This window comes from Buceros rhinoceros, unplaced genomic scaffold (genome assembly GCF_000710305.1).
Source record: "Buceros rhinoceros silvestris isolate BGI_N320 unplaced genomic scaffold, ASM71030v1 scaffold5570, whole genome shotgun sequence".
Lineage (NCBI taxonomy): Eukaryota > Metazoa > Chordata > Aves > Bucerotiformes > Bucerotidae > Buceros > Buceros rhinoceros.
In genome coordinates this window covers 74,296-95,985 of record NW_010387834.1, presented here as the reverse complement: position 1 = coordinate 95,985, position 21,690 = coordinate 74,296, and the positions used below count along the sequence as shown (strand labels likewise).

The 21,690-nt window shown below is 43.6% G+C and overlaps 1 protein-coding gene across 1 annotated transcript in view; it reads right to left on the bottom strand.

Moving 5' to 3' along the window:
• Nucleotides 1-457: 457 nt before the first annotated feature.
• LOC104493512 (mitochondrial peptide methionine sulfoxide reductase-like) overlaps nt 458-21,690 on the bottom strand; it is a 91,409-nt gene continuing 70,176 nt past the window's right edge. Inside the window, exon 2 of the mRNA XM_010136248.1 lies at nt 458-622. Within this exon, the coding sequence (XP_010134550.1) occupies nt 458-622 (165 nt within the window). The remainder of the gene's footprint in view (nt 623-21,690) is intronic.

Below are 21,690 nucleotides of genomic sequence, written 5' to 3'. Positions count from 1 at the left end.
ATCCTCAGATACCAATTTACAGGGTTGTGCTAGTTAAGACGAGCCCAGCCACGTCTCCAGAAGTCAAAGCTCTCATGACATGAGCAAATTCATCAACCCAAGAAAAACTATCATGTCTGAAGGCATTAGCTATGCAAAGCAGTTAGCAGATGCAACCACCTCCTAATTCATCATTTTGAACAGCATTTCTAGTTCAGCATTTCAAACCAAACTTTTAGAAGTTTCTTTTCTTGCAAGGAAACCCCATGAGTTGCACAAAGCAAGAAGCAGCATCTGCCATCAGGTGCAATTTCTGCCTCTACTTCTGATTTTAATATTGGTAAATAGAAAAGCGTTCAGATTATGGAAAGCCACCCCAACAGGTTCCCAAATCTCTATGTGCTGACGCTGAGGTTTATCAGGGTTGTTGGTCTCTTTTCTAGCTCCCTAAAACAAAGTGGAGGGAGTGGAGTAAGCCCTATTTATTGATCCCAATAGGGCAGGAAAGCCCGGTTCCTCCAAGGCCGCAGTATCCACCAGGGTTCTTACTGAGGTACTGCTGATGGTAATCTTCGGCGTAATAAAACTCTGGAGCCTCCCGGATTTCTGTTGTGATGGGACCAAAACCGCCCTCCGTCAATACCTGTCAAGAAACACGATGGAAAGCCATTAGTGGTTTGCTGGCTTCTCTGCTGATGAATGACTTTAGGTTTTCTCTCAGCACCTGGACCACATTTGCAGCACATCCCTGAAAGTCCTTTATCCTTGTGCTCATCTTGTTTTGCTAGGAGATGCTGGTGCTAGGGCACCAAAGCAGGCATTGGTGAGAAGAGGTAGAGCATTCCCCTGGTTTAATGGCTTGTTTGTTTAATTTTCTATGGCCACACATTTGTTTTTTCCTCTTTACTAACCACGCCAGGCAGGGATGGGGATGCCATCACTGACAATGGAGGACAAATGTGAAAGGCAGCAGAGCACACTGATCAGGCCTGGCCGGCTGCCTTGTCTCTTGGTGTCCAAGAACTTCATGTGGCAGGTGCCTCGGCTTTGAAATGTGCTATCGACCCCAGATGTCCCTATGCCAAGAAGAATTTCCGGGTGAAATTTTAGCCCCACTGATGTCACTGAGAAATAAGAGCATTCAGGCTTTTTTCACAGGGTCACTGCAAACTCATTCTTCAAAAGAACAGTTCCATCATGACCAGAAAATATTTTTAAGGCAAATCATGGCTCATTTTTCAGAGATTTGTCGATACATGGACTAGGAGCAATAACCACTTTGCAGAAAAAGAAGAAATGTGGGTGGGGATTTAAAATGAGATTTTAATTTCTTTCTGATATCCCCTAACTGAATTTGAAATTCCTGAAAGGTTTCTGATTAGAGAGAATTTCTTTGTAACAGGAATTGCCAGGACATTTTTCCCTTTTCTAAGGAAACTGGTAAGCATCAACAATTTGGAGCCAATTCTCATCTCAGCAGGGACATAATTTGTGCTTGCTGAAGTCCATGATAACCTAATAATCACTTTAACTGGTGTCAGAGTACTGTTGAAAGGTATGGTTGTAAGGTGCTGGACACAGGTACAATTGCATGGCTAACAGCCAGACTTGACAGTTACAACTGTAAGAACGAAGGGTCAGCATTTAAGATCATCAGATAAATATGTTTCCTCTCATCATACTAATAAATAAACCAAACAAAAGGAAATCATCACACAGAATCACAAAAATGGAGATGGTAGACCTGCTCTAAGTCTTCAAGTCCAAGTTCTTCCATCATGATGCAACAAATGACAGACGCCTTACGCCCAGCAAATGTTTGATTAATTTGATTTCACTTTCTGAAACATCTTCGGCTTTCCTCAAGGAGGTTATTCCAATATTTACCGTCCTGTCAGGGAGTTTCTCCTAAACCCTAGCCCAGTTAAACCCACTCTTTTTTTTCAAACCCACTGTCGTGGTTGTACTTGTTATGGGTTTGGAAAGGAAATCATTCCCTTCCTCTTTACAATTGTCTTCTACGTACTTGGTGGCTGGGCAGAGAGAAAGATGATATGGAATGGAGACAATGCTTCCTCACAGCATTAGCTAACGCTTAAATAAGAGGTGATTATTTGGGACCAAAAAGTCTTTGAATCTACAACAGGGTTTCCCAGATCCTGCCTCAGCACAGCTACATACTGACCACACCCTGACAGCAGCTGCCGGACTTTGTAGAGCATTAGCCTGATTTATTCTGCTAATTTCACTGTCTGGAGGATATGTTTTGCTGTATGCAGTTTTCAGACAGGAATGAAGTGGTGAGATTGATCCAAAATCCGTGACTAAACCGGTGTGGGCAGCCCCTGGGTTCCCAGCCCTACATCTAAATTCTCAGCGCAGGTTAGGAAGATGTCGACTGGTTAATTGATTGGATTCGAACACGGCGGGGTAATGAGCCAAATTTCACAGGAACCTGGCTTTATTTCTCCAGGTAAAATCACCAAAGAGTGTTCTTCATCTCTGGGACAGGCTTTGTCCCAAGGGAACCAGATTATTTACCCGTCAGATCTGCGAGCGAAGAAGATAAAAATTGTGAAGTTTCATATCACAACACGTTGGCAACCACTGACACGCAGCGGTGTCAACACAAGTGCTTTTAGAAAGAAGCATTTCATTTACTTTCTACCCTTCCTAGTGAATAAAAGCACTTTTAAAATTATCTTCACTCCGGAAAGATGGCACGAACTCTGTCATCATGGGCATTAGTCATTTACTTGCTGCTGTAAATGCTTCCCCACCCCTTAGCCGAGTCACGAGGATGCTGCTAGAGGGATAGATATTTTTCTACTGTGCAAAACAGTATTTGTTACAGATTTTTCTACCTGGGACTTTTCCATCACTGGCCTAATTTTGTCAGTGAGAAGCTCCATCCTGTTCAATGACATACCACAAGAGGGCATAAACACCATTTATCCCTGCCAGCATCCCTACCAGCCCATTAAAACACTGCATGCTGAATAAAGCAGAAGCCCAAGACAACTCATTATATTGCACTTTGGTCATTAGCAAAAGATACCAGCATCGTTGTCAGAAGCAGCGGGAAGCCCAGGCTCCAACACTCTGCCAAACACTACCTTGAATGTTTTGATTTCAAATGGGAAAATATTTTCCTTGCACTGTCTGTGTTGATGCGAAGATAAAAACATCACTGGGAAAGACGATGAAGTTCATGATATGCTGGCTCCAGCAGGCGTAAATCAGGCCACTCCTGATTGATTTCCTGCCACTGAGGCTAATATAATTTGATGATAATCCTGTCCTAGCAGACTTTTTAGTTCTCAGTGTCTCAAAATTCCCGAGCCATCCGATGGGACCTCCCATCACCATGCCGAGGGCAAAAGGGCTGCTGCAGCCTTTGCATGCAGAAATGGGAAGGTCCAAATCAGGGAGAGTGTAATTAACCCTTGGGAGCTTTTACTCAGTGCAAGAAAGTTTTAAGGTACTATTGGGTCGTTTTTTCCCCCAAATACTCTTCTGTAATTTACATTTATTAGAACATTCAAGGGACTTCTGTGACTTTTATTATAGGAGAGATCATGCTAGAAAATCTCAAAGATCCTTTAACTGATTGTATTCCAGCTCCCCAAAAACCTGGTAAGTTCTACTGGCAAGAGGCTAAACCAAACCAGAACCCGAAACCTCAGCCAGCTGTAGAGGACAGAGATGTCATGGCCGGCTTGGTCCATTGGGATAAGTGCTGGAGGAACACCTTGGAGACCGCACTGGGAACCTCAGCACTTCCACTTTTTATAACAGCCTATGCTTCCAGCATGTAAAGATCATGTGCTTGATGAGTCTCCTCATTTATTTCAGCCTATGAAGATGTTTTTCCTGTTGCTTTACATTCATTGCTTGACCATGTCATTACATCCTCCACTGCAAAAAGTAATTCCTTATTCACTCTCTCCACAGCCATCTTGATTTTATACACCTGCCTTAATCCTGCTCATTCATTTCTTCTACAGGCTTCACAGGCTTAGACTCCCCCCTTCCTAACTCAGGTCAGCTTTCTTGCCCTTCTCTGCATCTTTTCTAGTCCTATTTCACTGCTGCATTGAGAGGGGGTGACTGGAATTGCACTCTATTCAAGATCACCACGGGTTTATTCAGCGGTGTACTTACATTTTCTCTTTTATTCTCCGTCTCTTTCCCAGCAATTCTTAGCATTCCACTTGCCTTTCTGACCTCTGCTGAGCACTGAGCAGACGTTTTCAAAGAACCATCTGCAATGACGCCAGGACCTCGTTCGTGGGCTAATTTAAACCCTATCATTGTGTCTGCACTTGACTTATCGACATGGAATTTCAGCAGCTATTTCATTGCCCAGACAATTGATATTGTCAGATTCTTCTCCAACTTCTTGTAGTTGTGCCTACTTTTGCTTACCTGGAAGAACTCTACATCAGCTTTTGGCGTGTCATTGTTGTCTGCCTCCCTTTTCCAGCTCTTTTATAAGTATATTGAACTGAGCAGGTTCCCCAGACAGGTCATTGGTAATCTCCCTTCGCTGTGAAAACTCTCCAGTTATTTGTATATTTTATTTCCTATGTAAAAGCAGTTACTCACTGAGAAGAGAAACTCTCCTCTTATTCCACAGTTCCTGGCTCCCCTTCATGCACCCGCTCTCTTCAAAAAACTATATTATGTGTGCAAGACATGAGTTTCCCCTGCTGAAATCACATCAACTCTTCCCCAAAACACTGTATTCTGTGTCTGTGTCTACCAACTTCTGATAACTCAAGCAATCTGCAGCACACAGCATCAGCCCTAACTTGTCTGTAATTCTGATGGATCACCTCGGCGATGCCTTAAGCACAGACGCAGCTCACTTTTCATTCCTTCAGTAACAAGGCCAATTTAAATCACAGCTTACCCACGATGCTCATGTGCAAGCCATGTCCCATTTAAGTTCTTTTCATACCTGAAGCTGACCACCACCTGGGCGTACTGACCTGCTACTGTTCATTTCAATGATTTGTTCTGAACCTCTTCTGCTACAGCTGGAGCTTGAGACAGCGCCTCAAAATCGTACCCACGATCTGGTGTGAGAAACCCCCAAACATCTCTGCTGTGAGCAAAACAGAGACATGAGGAATTATGCAGCATTCTGCTGTGGTCCTTCATGGACAGCTCAAGCTTTGCAGATGCTTTGTCTCCATAGCTGATTCCTAAAATGCACAGCCATCCTAAGGAAAATATATTAGTGAATTACTGAAGTGGAGCCAGTATTTTGGATGCAGATTTGCATCTCCATTTGGTACTGTCAAGAAGCAATTTTCCTCCTGGTGGCACCAAGACTGGAGGTGTGCACCAAGGCACGTTCTAGAGCACTTGCACCGCACCTATTTGGCAATTAAATAGCCAGTGCTATACACGTGAACACTCCATGCGTAGGACCAGCAACTGGCACAAACATCGCTGTCAATAAAGACATGATTTTGGATGCACAGCCTTGGAACCACAATGGATTGCAGCAAATGAAGGTCTGTGATTTTTTCGAATTGAACCACACCATTTGATATCTCTCTGCGCTTAAACCAGTGCTACCAGTCCCATCTCTGCCGTACCAAGTGGATCCCATGGCACGTAGATGTAATCAGAAAGATTTTAAGGGATGACCTAGTCATTTAGAGAGATGGTATCACCTTACAGATGTTCTTGCTTCTTAACTTGAAGGCCATGTGCTGGGTCACTGGGCTACAGCAGAGTCTGCATGTTAATGAACCTAGTTTGATCCGCCGGCAGCAACTCCATTCAGTTATGCTCAGTGATAAGAAATTTTGTCCTCAACAGGTGAGATTACATGGTGGACTGCCAAGGAATAAACAAAACCAGTGTAACCACAGAAGGTTGCTCCTCATTTAAATCCAAGTAACTGTATTTAGTTCATGATACCTGTGCGCTTTGATTTGCTACTGCCCCCTGAACTGACAGTAATTGCTGCTTCAGCTTTTTGTAGCCAGCTGATTATACTGAGCCAAAAGATGTCAAAATATTTAATCTTTTGACATCACAGCATTCACACATTCAAGGCAACAACACATTCAAGGTGTTTGGCTCCTTGTTTATATCTACATAGAAGTAGCTAGTACTTGTAAAGAGCTTTAAGCATGTGGAATGAATTGTACCAGAAAAGCACAACCCCTTTGTACCTCCAAATAGAAACAGCCTGGAAGTCCCTGGTCCTTTCAAATGTTATCCTGGAAATGGATGGTTCGTGGAATTTTAGAGAAGGGGTTGAACCCACTTATTAACTCGACAAAAAAAGCTTTAAAATTGGTTTTGTAAAATGAAACCATTTACTTTTCTGAGCAGAGGCATTAGTAAAGCAGCAGACTATTAATTGGTTTCAAGCATTTTGCGGCTTTTAATAAAAAAAAGCATCATCCTGTGTTTGCTTCAGTAGGCAATTTCACAGCGAGCTTATAGCCCGTACTCAGGCTGCTGCAACAGCCAGTTTGCCTTGTGGCTCAGCACGTTACACAAAGCTCCTGTATTTCGAATGACCCCCCTGATGTGGAAAGTGCTGCGGAGTATCTTGACACCTGTGACAGCTTGTGCTTCTGTATCATCATTTATCCTTGAGGTAACTCACTACGCAGAGTGCTCTAGCAGGGAGTGCCTATTCGAAATGTCTAGGGCTACCCTTTTTATTACATTGGCTACTCAAAATTTCCTATTAGCAGCAGCAGCAAAACTGAAACCAGCTGTTGCCAGAAGCCCTAAGAGTTAAAGAACCTGCACTCTTTTGGGAGAAGCCCTGCAGCAATGAGCTCGATCCTTCACAGGATGGGAATATGGGTAACTCCTAGATATGTGATCACTGCAATATTTTTAACTGGAAAACAAATTGACTGACTTTGCCAAGTTTGTGAGGTAGTTGCTGGCAGGCTGGGAGCAGCAATACACTCTCACCTGGTGCCGAGGAACTATCTTTGGTCCACAGGAACTAACACAATGAGTAGCGCGAGGCCTCAATAGCGTGCATTAAGAAAGAATGTTTTATTTTCTTCTGCATTTGTGAAGTGTCACATAGATACACCTCTCCTTTTCTGCAAGACAGCCTGCTCTGCAGTATCACATCTCAATGATATATTAATTTAAATCGCTTCCTTTGTGCTGCCTTCGGTTGGCTGGAGCACATCACTGGTAAACACTCAACTGTTATGCTACTGAATCTTAAACTCCAGTTTGCTGTGCTGGGTCCGCTCTTCTCTATGTCACTTACTGATGTTGTTTTTTCCAAACTAAGTGATGCCAGTGACCTCTACAAAGCCCCGGGATGGGCTGAACTCATCCCTGTAGGTGACCTCCTTTTGGAAATCATGTGTTCATCCACAGCAAGCCAGACAGAAAGAAGCATCCTGCCAAGGAAAACATGGGACCATTCCTGGCAAGTGAAGTCTAACCCTGGCTACCACACAGGGCAGTGGCACAGACGGAGACCAGCTATCCACACTGTCCTGTTCCAGTTACCTCTCTGTAGGTATTGATATTGATGTATTTGATAGATGCTGTGAGAATTGATGAGCTAATGTTTTGCACAGGGCTTTGGAGTGCTGCATAATTAGCTAATGCTTGCATCGGGTTTTAGAGTGCTACAGAATTTCTAAGTATTATTACTATCCTTGCAGGGAAGCTGTCTAGTTGAAGAACTCACTTTGTAGCGTGCTTCTTGCAAATTGGGCAAGTCTGAAACCAGGGATGATCAAATTATGTCGGTATAAATTCTACGCCCTTCATAGTATGAGCATATGGATCTCAGAGCAGAAATTTTTAAACCCATTGACTGTACAGCTTCCTTCAGTCTTTCCTGTGAAAATAAGCTGCTATGTGACTATGTTATAAATCTGAAGATACAAAGCTCCAAAAGGGACGACACACAACCTGGTCAAAGAGGAGAAATGCTGGTAGACAGCCCTGCTGGTATTGGTCATACGAGTGCATTCTTCCCATGCAGCACAGGGAAAAGGCAGATGAGAAGGAAATACAACAGGAACTTAAAAGATGGTGGTACAAAGCCTTAGCTGAAGAATCTTCATCTATAAAACTGCCAAACTGACTTGGTCATAGCTTTCACCTATTGATAGAGCACCTTCATTGAGTAAAGTGAACCTATCTACACAGCTTCATGAGCCTGAGGGGAAAGCTGCATGTATATATATATATATATACACATATATATATATAGTCTGTTCCATTGGCTTGAAGATCTGCTTCCTCTGAAATGCTTTTCTCTTAAACACTGAGCTTGAACAAGGCTGTTTGGTCACTCATTCCTGCCAAAGGGGAAAGAATTGCTGGACTTGGCTATAAATCAGACCTGTCAAGGTAAATCACAGTTGGCCAATAGTCTGGCTATTACCATATCTGAGCCCCAAGTAGTTAAGCTCAGAGGGTCTAGGAAGGATCAGGAGTGCAGTTAGCCTGATATTTCCTAGTATTTTACATCTGAGCATACTTCCTGGTTGCCCACAACTATCAGCTGTGCCAGCTGAAACGGCAGATTTATGCAGACAGACTTTGTTGTATCTTCGAGCAATGGGAAAAGGTGAGCATTGAATTTGCCCTAAATTGTATTAAATGGAACCGACAGTGAAATAAAATCTGCAATTCTATTTTCTCCTGTTGGATACTGATCCTATGAACATGCAGAGAAAGGAAGTTGTATCCTGCTCTCCATCATACCACTCTAATTCTGGATTCAAAGCTTTTGCTCAAGATACTGACTGGTATAACAGGATCAACTTGACCCACAGTCTTTACAAGCTTGACCTTCAGAGTAGAGCTTCCTGAACACCCATCCTGCCTTCTCTTGAGGGAAGAAAGATGAAAGAGAAGAATGGCACCAGGGGGCATTTAGGAGGTATAGGAAGATAACATTAGCAAAGATAAAAGACATCTTGCTCAACTAGCATCTGGGAGCTAATTAGGTGTTGAAGGAGCCATTGAGAGAGATGGAAATTCTGTTTGTCTAGCCAATTTTAACGCAGCCAAACAGCCTTTTACTGTACATCCTGCATGGATAATTTATGATGGCTAAGAAAAGATATGCCCTGCTCTGACTTTCAGTGATCTATTCCGTGGTTTGAGACAGCAGATTGTTCTTCACTAATCACTCATCTATTACTCTCATACTCCTGAAATGAAAAATGGCCAGGTCCAAACTGAGCTGGGGCCACCAGTAACAACCCACAGACGGAGCAGTGAAACTTAATGCAGAATTTTCCAAGTCATTGCAGACCAAAATTGGTATCTCCACATGGCACAGAACTGAATGACTCCGAGACGCTCACGTCCAAAAGCGGCATAATGGTGAGATGAGGCAAATCCGTGCTGCCCATGAGCAGAAGAAAACACTCCACATATCAATACTGTGTTGACAAGACTTTACCACTTCCATTAGTTCGGGTATCTCTGAACCACGCTTCGTTGCAAAGTGTAGACTAGCCCGTGCGATGCAACCTTCTCCCTTGTGTACGTATCCTTTGCACCTAAATGGAAATCACTTCAATTATTTTTCATTCAGGGAGTTGTGATGTAGAAGTAAAAATGTTCATTTCACACAGTTAACGTAGAGGGCTCAGTTCAGCTCTACTGTTACATTGCCATTATTTTATTTTTTTCACTGGAGTCAACACTGGATTTATATCGAGTATTTCTTCCACAGTATATAAGCATGACAGTTTCTCAGGAAAACCTTTGAATGCTTAAGAGGGATAAAGAATTTATCTTTTCCTAAACTCATCCTGAAAAATCTAAAAATTATTTGTTGTGATCAGAGGGGAAAACCTTTCAGACAGGGACCAAGCATGAGTATTTACTTCAGAAATCATAAAAAATGGTATACTGGAATACCTGAAAGAAGATCCTTACAATGGAAATCGTTGGGCAGCCTGTCATCTCTACCACTTATTTTGCCTCTAATAACAAGCTCTGTTTTCCTGTTTAGCCTTTCATGACCATTAGTGTGTAATGCTAAACCATCTCATCCCTCAAAAAGCTGGGAGAGTATTGTGATGCCCATCCTCTTTAGAAGATGGAGTTGTTTGTGGTGAAAACCCTGAGTTTATTTTCTAGAGCAGCAAGACTATCACCCCCGTTTCGCCTCCAACTCATCTGGTGACTTTCAGCAAAACAAGTATTCCCAATCTCTCTTTCTGCTTATGTTTCTTTAAAATGGCGCTAATGCTACTCATCCTTTTTTACTCCAGCTCTTCAGGGCACGCACTGATTCTTAAAATGGCCGTATGTGCACCACTGGGAGCAACAAGGACCCTGACCAAAGTTGCAGGCTCCAGCTGCCACAGTTAACCTGAAGGAAGTTCTCATACACTATGCCTCATGGCTCCTAGGGCAGCTGAAACTGCAGAAACTTGGGCGTACTGAGGTCAAGGGGATTATGTCGATATTTCCTGGTTCAACCAAGGTTTCACACAGCCACAGGAGGTTATTCCAGAGTGAAGAACAGCTCAACCTGAATGCCTTTCACTAGACTTCCCTTCTAAACTAACTGCTGTCACCCTTAGAATATTTTCAGTTTTTATTGCTGGTTTCTTACATAAGGAAAGATCTCAGAGGGATCTAACATGGACCTAACACTCCCAGCATTTACAGCAAATCTAGCTGTTATGCCATAGATTACATGTTCTACCCAAACAGAATCATTTAGGTTGGAAGAGACCTTTAAGATCGTCGAGTACAAGTGTTACCTAAGCACTGCCAGGTCACCACTAACCCCTGTCCCTCAGCACCACATTGATACGTCGTTAAACCCCTCCAGGGACGGGACTCCACCACCGCCCTGGGCAGCCTGGGCCAGGCCTGGACAACCCCAACGTGGAAGAAATTGTCCCTCCTGTCCAACTTAAACCTCCCCTGGTGCAACTTGAGGCCGGTTCCTCTCATCTTATCACTTGGGGAGAGGAGACTGAACCCCACCTGGCTCCAACATCCTGTGAAGGAATTGCCAAGAGCAAGAAGGTCTCCCCTGAGCCTCCTTTTCTCCAGGCTCAACCTCCCCAGGTCCCTCAGCTGCTCCTCAGTGCACTTGCGCTCCACACCCTGCACCAGCTTCGTTGCTCTTCTCTGGACACGCTCCAGCCCCTCAATGTCCTTCTGGGAGTGAGGGGCCCAAAACCGAACCCAGTATTCGATGGATGGGCTCATCAGACATCTCTTGTGCTCAAATGCAGCCTAAGGGGATGGGATGATAAAGGACACTACTTGTCCCTGGGAAAGGAAAAAATCAACACCGTGTTGCTCTGATTTTCTAGAAAAGTTAAGGTTTCATTTATACTATGCATATAGAACAGGGCTGTGTGCAACACAGCATGGCCAAGTGGCTAAAACTGCCTTGTCTGTCCTTGTCTTTTCCATGGAGATAAGCACAGAATGGGAGAAGAGGAGCAAGGAGCCTTGACTACCTCCCCCAGGCATCAGCAAACAGGAGATGGATCCAGCACGAGATTGATGCGGACACCATTCACAGTCTGACTTATTGCATGTCAAATGAAACATAAAATTGGGGTCGTTCCCCATGGTGAAAAAGGCAGGGGTGACTTCTCAGTGGCAGATCTCAAGGATCAATGCACCTAAAGTTTTTTGAGATTTCCAACTTCAATTCCCACTCTGGTTTTAAAAAGAAACCACACTCTTGTGCACTAAAATGGGAGTTGTCAGACAGCTGCTGCCTTTCCAGCCTGGGTCCTTCTGACCTTTCTGTCTGACCAACTGAGTTTGGTGGAATACTTTCTGGATTTTTCATCTATGTAACAGGATCATAGACAGGTTGACCACTTTAAAGCAATTTAGATCTTGCAGGATGACAAATTGTTTCTGTTATTGAATATATGCATAATTACTACTAAAATTATATTTGAAATGGTTACCAGGGAATACAATTTTAGCCGCTACCAAGGACTGAAAAGTCAAGAGAAAACGAGCAGAGAATGTTTTAATCAGAAGATAAGTAGTTTTCCAGCTACTATAAATAGAAAAGGCTGGAAGAACGCATCCAACAATCAGAAGAAAGTATAAGGAGGGTAAAATTCCACAGTGTTTTGGCTTTGGACTTCAGAAGGTAGTGAGTATGAGATAGTGTGAAATACAAAGAAGCCTTTGTTGTTTACATCTGAAGTTTAAAAGTGGCACAGTGTGAATAAACAAAGGATGTTCCATGAAACACTGCAGCAGTGATGTACTCGCTCCGTTTGAGTTCCAGAAACGGCATGTAAATAGAGGCATTGCCTTCTTGTTTGAAGAGAAGGAGGCAAACTTTAAAGCTTGCCTTCCAGAAAATCTCATTTACCCAGATCTTTAAGTTTCTGATAGGCTTTTAAGTGGTAGAAAACACACAGGCTTAATAAGTCTTAAGATCTGGATCATTTAGCATTTGCTTTCAGGTTGGTTAAGCTTCTTACTAATGATAATAGTTCATACGCTTTTGGAAACCTGAATTAGCTATTTGTTATCTTTTCTGTAAAAAAAAGTTTTGCTCTCCAGTACTGGGATAATATCAAGCAATTTATTTTTTGTGCAGACATGACTAAACCATATTGCCGTGATAGTTCCACGATTTAACTGATTATTTTACCGAAGGATGCATTATGATCATTGATAAGGGCACAATCTAAAGATACACAGATTCAGTTAGATATTCAGAACGATATTTCATATTGAGCACGTTCGATTCTATGTGATTCAAGTTAGGTACGGTATCTGCACATACCTTTCAATGCAAAGATCTCCCCATACTTGACAAATCTTTGATAAAAGTTGATTTTAATTCAAAATGTTCTAACTTCTTCCTATGGCATAGATAGAGGGCAACTTCTGATGAAGTTAGAAAAAAAACAGTTATGGTTTGAATTTGCTGTATGTGAGATCTACACTGGAGCCAGCAGATGAAAACATTTTCTAAATAGACATGAACAATCCTGAGAATTTCCATGCAGATCGGTTTGGTCTGGCTTATTTGATGCTGATCCCAACTGCTCCCGGAGCAGAAGGCAGGGTTATGCTGTCAGCCATATGCTTTGTTTTTATTGCAGTGAACCCATGTGAGCAAGGTAGCTCAAGGTACCAGAGACATGCTCAGGAGGCTGGCAGGTCTGATAAAAGACTGATGGGAACCCCCATCTAAAGGACAGAAGATGCCTCTCCAGGACATCACGAATGTCACCGTGACACTTGTGCATCAGTCAACCCCCAAATTCAGCATATGCACCAAAACGGGTAAAACTGATGAAGCAATATAAGAAAATGGGGACAGATGGAGACAAACAGAAGCTACTAAATCTGGTGTCACTCACTGCAGGACCTTGCTAGGGCCATATCTGAACAGATTCCCCTGAAATCAGCTCCATAAAATCTATCTAGGAGGATGAAACTGCTGCTGAGTTACTAGCACTGTTGCACATGACAAACAACACACTTAATTAACCCAATTTCTCCAATCTCCATCCATCTCTTTGGTGAAGATTTTGGTGTGGACTTCATCTTCACCGCAAGATGGTTGACCAAAGGAAATCTAAAAGATTTGAGTTATTCTTTGGGCATTAATGTCCACTTTCTGTGTGAGTGCCCTCGAAAGCAGATGGCTTCTGCGCACGAGCCTCCAGACTGAAAGCATGACGATACTCCTGAAATCTGTGACTACATGGCAAAGAAGTCAAACTTAGGATGCTAACCAGAAAAGCAAAAATATGACCTGCACCTTCTTCAAAGCAAGTTCACTTCAATAGCCCCAGCTCTCTGCATATTTATTTAATACAATTACCTTCCTTCTACCATTTCGAAAACGCGTTACTTCTGCCTGCAGCAAAACTATTATACCAGAAGAGAGGAAAAAAATGCACTTGGTCAGAACACCAGCTGCAAAACCAGCCTAAGTTATTTCATGCCCTCTGGCAGCTGCCAAAAATGCTGAGAGTGCAGCAGCACATGGGGAGGGATGAAAACAAAAATCCTCCGTAAGGAAACAGGGCAAATCCTGCAGCTTCAGCTCCTTCACGTGCCATCCCTGAGTGAGCTTCCTCTGTGTGGCTGTGACCAGGCTGCTCCAGAGCACAACAGGCAGCAAGGTATTATGGGGGCCTACGAGATATCTTTGAGCTCCATGTACCTTTGATTAAGGACAGATTTCTCTCACAAGCTACGGTGCTTTTTTTGACATGCTATAGTGATTTCTGATTAATGAGGTGCACCCCAGGCTTACAGAAAAAAAGCCATGAAGGAGACCTCCAGAGCTTCTTTAGCTTATCCACCTGACCCAAGCTTTACCTCCTTCTTCCTGGAAGAGTTTAGATACAAACTGCTCTCATGTATGTGATTAACAAGCCTCACCGCAAACTTACGCCACAGGAGGGGCTTGGATGTTTGAATGAGATTCACAGTCAACAAGTCAATTTGTCAGCAAGCTTAGAAAATATGAGACCATCTTGGACCTCAGGGTCAAATTCCACTCGTCATATAAACCTCCATCGATGAAATGGATTTACGCGTCTGGAAAGGAGATTTGAATCTGGCCATTAGTAAAACAAAATACCGAACTGATTGTGGCTGGATAGGAAGCAAAGAAAATGCAGGGAATGCACTTTACATTTCAGCGAGAACCTGGCATTTGCAGCACATCATCTTCCTGCCAGCTATGGAACAGCAGTGACTTGGCAGAGGGTTGAGAGCCAGATGTCATCCTCATCTGGTTGTCTTGGCTCAGGCTGTTTCTTTGAAATGAACAGCAAAACAGAGCGAGTATGGGGTCTTCCTGGTGCTACTTGCACAACAAGGAATAGAAATCAGAAAGGTCTTCTGGGCAATGCCGTCGTCCCCTGAATCTGGCATTGCTCTGCACCGTTTTGTTGAATTTGCAGCCCTCACCAGGCAAAATCTGGGAGATGGAATGAGAGTTAACAGGCCAAGAACAAAACGGGAGATGAGGACTTGCCTGACAGCTGTCTCTCTTCAAGTGATGAATACAGAACAAATGATCTCTCCGTGTACTTCCCCAAGGCAGCTTTGAGCACACTGCGGCACTCAGAGTCCTGGGTGCGTTTCCCAGTGATAAAACGCTGCAGTATCTTTGTTGAAGTCCATTGCTATGCCTTTCCTCCACGGTGTACTTTCAGTTTGTTGTTTTATTTAAGGAGAGAGGTTTGTTTTCTGCATTTCTATTATATTACCCTAAACAATGACAAGGAGAAAAACATTGGGGCAGCCCCCGACTGACACCTGTTGGCTTTCTAGTTCATTGTTATTTAAGCTAGTACAAGCCAGTAAAGATGCACTGATAAATATGGAGATATTTATGTATTCCTCCTGCCACGTGGTCCTTTAGATACAGCAGAAGACACGATCTAACAGAGAAATGTTAGCCAGGGTTTTTATGTGGCAGCTAAGCCACAAATACCTTTAGACCCAGGCAACAAAAGCAAGAAGAATATGTCATTCTCGCTAAGACCCCACGTGACTGACCTTATATCAGAAGGAGAATTACTTTTTTAAGCTGCAAGCCTGATAGCGCGCGTGTATGTTTGTATACACATCAATATGTGCGATAAGAAGGCTGCTTTGTGGCAAAACCTGCCAACAAACCCATTTTTTTGTCACCATCTGCTAGGAAGAGAGCAAGCACCTGTTAGGAGCAGCTGCTTGAATGCAGAATGTAGGTAAGAGAAAAATCAGTTTCATTTTGGAGTTGGCCTGCTGCAGGTAGCACATGGCTCTCACCAACAAGGATGCCAAGTGGTCCTTTTTAAGCTTGTCCTAATTAGGAAGTGGCCAGTGTTGTGAAATCTCAAAACTGTTCATTGAGGTTATTACAGTAAGTAGATAGAAATGATGGGGCTCCCCCACACACACCCCAGAACATCTCCCCAGCCTCAGTTGGGGTCTCTGCCCTCTCCCCTGCCTTCTCCTTTCGTTGAAGCAAGAGCGTGGGGAAAGCTAACAGAGCATTTGGAGATGTCATGCATGGCTCTGTGCCTCTCATGGCCTGGCAGGCTGCACCAGGACACGCTGCTCCAAGGAATCAGTGTCAGCAACACCCCTCTACTCCTTCCTTCAGAGAACAACTGCCTCCCTTTTACTGCCTGCTTATGTCCATCTCCGTGTGGGTCCTTTGAGGGTTTTACGAGAAGGAAATGAAGGGGCTCGGTCCAAGAGCTCGCTGTGACCAAGGCTAGAGGCACCAACAGAGATGCCAACCCTGCCAAGTTGTCATTTCTCCAGGGGAGCAATGGGTGTCTCACCATCTAGACAACTCGAATTGGGCAGAAGAGATGCATTAAAGGATTCCCCATACGCTTCCAATGGATATATCCAAGACCACAAGTCAGCATGGCCTTTTCCACCATACCTGACACCATGGATGGTCGCAGATCTGTTGCCCTTAATCCATGCTTATGGTATCTGTGTTTCCATTGAAGGAATAAGGTCATTCAGTTCATCCTCTCCCAATCCCCCAAGCACAGACTGTTTCCATCTCATTTTCTTCAGCTACTGAGTACAGACCTAATGCCCCACAGCTGAGCTTCTCTTGCACAGCCTGTGTGACAGCCACTCACCTTATGGAAGTGGGCAGCAAGTGCCCATCCAAGGATGCGAAAGGACTTTTGGCATTAAAAATCAGCAACCCTGCCTGGGATTTTCCTGTTCCTCTTTACCACACAGCACTCCCTCTAATAATCATTCAGGGTGGTATAACAGCACTATAAGGAGCTCCTGTCCTCATCTAGGTAACAGCAACAGGAGGTCAATGGATGGGTTTCCCTTGCACAGGGAAAATTTGCAATAGGTGCTGATATTTAAGAAGCCTTTCAGGCCCAAACATTTCCCCTTTTTCTCTTTTCCTCTTTTCCTTGATTCTTCATGTTCTTCAGCCTCCATTTCTTGTCTCCCCCAACTCCTTTTTCATATCTGCCCATCTTCTGATTTGCCCTGTGTCTCCACACTGTGCTCTGAGGATGATAAATATTTGGCTCACATAACCTTTTTATAAATAGTGTATCTGACTTACCCTATCTCAGAGACTGATATTTTCTTAAACGGCAGCAAAGAACTGGCCTGACTGTCACAGTGTGCTCAAAGGTGAAAATACACAGGCTAATACACACGCACAGACGCTGTCCTGAGAAACAAGGGATATCCCCAAAGCGCTTTTGAGTCCCTGACCTCTGCGGTCTGCACTACAGATCAGCTGGATCAAGTGCTGATCAAAAAATCTCACTGATTTCTGGATGGGAAAACACCCCTCCAGCTGGGCCACTGGAAGTGAGAGCAAGAACGCGAGGCTGAGAGAGAAATAACATTTTTTCTGCTTGTAGAGGAGTAAATTTGATCTTGATGTAATGGAACACACATAAAATCGCACAAAGCCACCCCACAGACTCACTTCTCCGTACAAAGCTGCACTTTAAATTCTGTGGTTTAGAACAAATACCTCTGGTCAAGCAGGATTTTTTTTCTTCATGCAGATTTGTATCTGTAAGTACATCTGTAAGCATATAGATTCATGCCTCCTGGGACATGCCTAATGGAGTCTGAATTCACTCCGGCTCATTTCTTTGTAAAGCGCTGGCTATACAGTGGGGGGATTGAATGGGGTCTTTCACTGATGGATGTTTTTTCATTTTGAATTTAAATGTACACACCGAGATTGTGGGTTATTATTGCCACAAGAAACAGCAACAGAAAATGCAAGAGCCATAGATTAGAGAGTCAGTGACACAGAAACAAAGACAGGATGAGCTAATTAATGTTACCCTCTGCCCTCTGTATTAGTTATATATTTACTTAAGTGCTTCTGCTCACCACTAGCTGAAGGGCAGGGATGCAGGAGCATGCAGAGCGGGTAGCTCTGGCTGTCCTCGCCCCTTTTAGCCGACAAAGCCCGTTTGGTAGTGAGAAACATCTCCCTCTGGTTTATATGCTAGGACTGACTGCTGGCTTTGGGCTGCCAGAGAGGAGACTGGAGTGTTGAACAGCTCGGGGATGGCTTGGCTATACCACGTAGAAGACATCAGAGAGAGGGGTGCTGAGCTCAGCAATACAGTTCATGAGAGCGGAAATCAGAGGTGTCTATGCCCTGGCATGAGAGTACCCCATCAGGTACAGCTGAAGAAACACGGGCTAGATCCATCCCTGAGAGCAGCTCAGGCATCAGGGGAGCTCTACTATAAGTCAAACCCACTTTGGGGCACCTGAAATACCAAAATATTAATAATCTCCACATTTTTATCACTCATGTGCATTCAGACGAAGAACCATCAAGTCAGGAACAGCTTGGTCTTTGAAACAATCTGGTGAAAAGTCCTAACTCTGTTGCTTTTTCCAAAAAATTCCAGTGACTGAAAGGGAAAAAAGGAGGAAAGAAAAGAAAAAAAAAAAAAGCCTTGTTCATGCTGTTACAGTTTAGGAACTGCTGGCATCCCCATCTCCGAAAGGAAGGGGAGCAGAGAGCTGACTGCTCAACAGCTGAGAACGTGTGTTCTGGAAGCAGCATGCCGGAGCAGATGGTGAAATGATTTCTGCCAGTAAATGTTAGAGCCCTCTTTTTTTTTTCTTTCTTTTTTTTTAAAAAAAAATCCCTTGAATTCTGAACAACAGGGGAAAAATAATTACAAAGAATACATGAAAACAGTTTGATTTCCTTTCTTTTTCTTCTCTGAAAGCGTTTCTGTCTTGTTCTCTTCTAATACCTGATGCTGCAGAAGTGGCTGTTCACTGGGCTTGCTGGATTAAAATCTAGCGACAAGCACTTTGTTCTCACAAGTTTAATTTAAAGCCGTGTGTTCACTGGGAAATAAGAGGTGCAGGGCTGTGTGCTGCATGTAGGACCTTAAAAATGAGGTACAGGAAGAAGGAGGAAGGCTGTAGCTGGGTTTATCATAGCCCATGGCTCAGCCTTTAAATCAGCACCGTGCTGGCTCGCAGCGTTGCAGATAGCACTCGGGTTAAGCAGTGGGAATTATGCTTGGGCTGTGGCTCTCCCCCACATCATCAAGCGGTTTTCATTTCCCTGGAACTCTTCCTCTCACAGCCCCTCTCCAAGCTCTGCAGGCTGCACACCCAGGTACTTCCCATCAGGCTCCTGGTCCCAGCTCCCTCTCCGCTGTGTCCCAGCAGCCCTAAACAATTTCTAATCCCATTAACTCTTGTTACCCTCTCTCTGACCCCACCTCCTCCTTTCTTTTCCCCCTTAAAATTTGATTTCTTTCATTTTTGCCTGCTAGCCAGGCAGCTTGTCCCTCTTCATTGCACTGGGTGCTTTAAAACCTCAGGAGAACCCTGCTCCCAGATTTGCAAAGAGCAAACATCAGCCATGATGGTAAGGACCAACCCTGTTGTTTGGGTAGCGGTGGAACGCAAGCTGCAGCGACACGACATGCGCACTCAGAGCAGCACGGCACTTACCCTGCAGCGTTTCTGAAGGCTTCAGCTGTTAAATGCTGTGACATCTCTCCCAAATGTGTGGGATTTTTAAAAAGATGCCTATAAAGTAAGAAAGGCCATGGAAATTTCCACAGGGAGATAAAAAAAAACCAAACCACGTGCAAAGGATGGTCCCTTACTGAATTTTAGATCTCTGCTCTGCAGCAGGCAGGTACCAGGGCTCCTCACAGACAGGCTGGGAGAAATATTTTAGTATTGAAAACAATGTGTTTTTCTCCAGCTTCCTTCTCTGAACAATTTTGGCTGGATCGTTAAAAATATCAGTCTGAGGAGGCAGAAAACTGGCATGGAAAATTTCACAGCCCCCTCCAAATTAATGTTTGCTAAAGTATCAGTCAACTGAAGAAAAGCTTTGTCAGACATGCCTAAAATTGGGAGCATCCAGATCCACCTGCAAGACTGAGGTTGGAAGTAACTTCTTCTCTTTCACCCATTCACTAGTTTGAGAAAAATTATGTTAACGTCAAAACTTCTTTTTTAATGGAGCAGTACTTTTCTTTAATGTAGCCTGTAGAAGGTGACTGGTGGGAGGATGGCTCCATCCAACTCCTCTACAAGAGGCTTCTCAACAGCTACATGCTCAGGACCTCCTGCATAATCTGAACTTAGGAGAACAGTCCACTCCACAATCAATGTCGCAGGTACTCACCCCCAGAGAGTAGTTCACTCCTCCTAAAATTCACCTTGCCATCCAGAGGTGTCTATACTGCTCCACTGACTACAGAAGACCCCTTCATTTTTTTATTCCCATGTTAGGTGCCTCAATTAGATGCCCGTTTTGACTCTGGGTCAAAGCAAACCAAACTCTCAGTTAGAAGGCTGAGACTTCCCTGGGGAATTCTTTGTGACCATATAGGAAAATGAATGGCCCAAATCTGCTAAATTTTCAAAGATTAATATTATTAGCCATGAAATTATCCTTTTGAAAGTCAGGCACGATTTTTCAAGGTGAAACCTAGCAGTAGTTACAGAATAAGATTTTAATTTCAGTTATAATAATTTGGGGGCTTTGTAGGGATATTTTCAATTACAATCACAGCTCTTATCCCTTGACAACTTCCAGGAAAGAAAAGAAAGGGGTAATTGAAATGCTGCATCTTCATTCAAAGTCTCCCCCACTTACCAAACAAAACTGAAAAGAAGGGTGCCAAGAAAAGTCAGCAGTGGACGACTGCATGAATACTTCTCTCCTTGAGATACAGCACTTGTATCAAGGACATACACCATCAATAACAACAACAGCAGCATTTGTCTTTGCAATTTAAGTGTATTCAGGGCCCGCTACTCAAGCGGTGGCTTAAATAGTAACAGCATAAACGGTCCTTGTAGTTAGGTGATACCAGCTTCTGCGTTCAAAGGCTGAGCATTTTAGCTGTGCAATAACGGACAGTATGACAAAGTACTGTGTCGAAAAGCAAATATTCCTATCCATGAAAATACTCTGTTCCCACAGAGCAGGAACCTGGCTTTCTCTTCATTCTGTGCTCCATCACCATGGTTTGAAGAAAGACACTTGTGACACTTGTGGGACAGCACTTCATGCTAAGGTACTAGGGAACAGGACAGGTTTGGGGTTGCTTCTTTTAATTTGTTATTTCAGCTGACTGAAGACATTTAGATTTAAGATGGACAGCACAAAACCACTACACGGGAATACTTTAACTGCGTATCTGAAATACCCAAGCATTTCTTGGCTGATCGATAAACTAAAAATCAATAGGCACTGAGGAGGTGTGCAAGGGATTTAATTAGATCTGAAAATGACACATTTTCAAGGTGATTTCCATGTTCACCAGGAGTGGCAAAGAACTTGCTGGGCCCAGCAGTAGCTCTGAATATCAGTTTGGTTATCCCCCCTTAAAGCACATTTGCTGAAAGCCCCCTCTATTCGCCCATCACAAGTGTTTGCCTTCAGCTCCTGAAAGTTTCTTCTTATCTTCTGTGAGCCTGGCTTGGTGAATGGCCAGTATCCCACAGTTCTTTCTTTATAGGATTTATCAAGTGTTATCGTGTTCATCGACAACAAGGCCAAACTGTACTCCAAGACCTCTGCACAACCCCAAAGGTGTGATAGTGTTTTCCGGACTCCCCCGAGTGCGTTCAAGAGGCATGTAAAGTAAACGTGCCGTCTTCACAAGCACGTGCTATCTAATGCCTATTTCAGAGGATTACCAAGTGAGGCTTACAGACCTTATCAAAAATAGCACCGAAAAATGT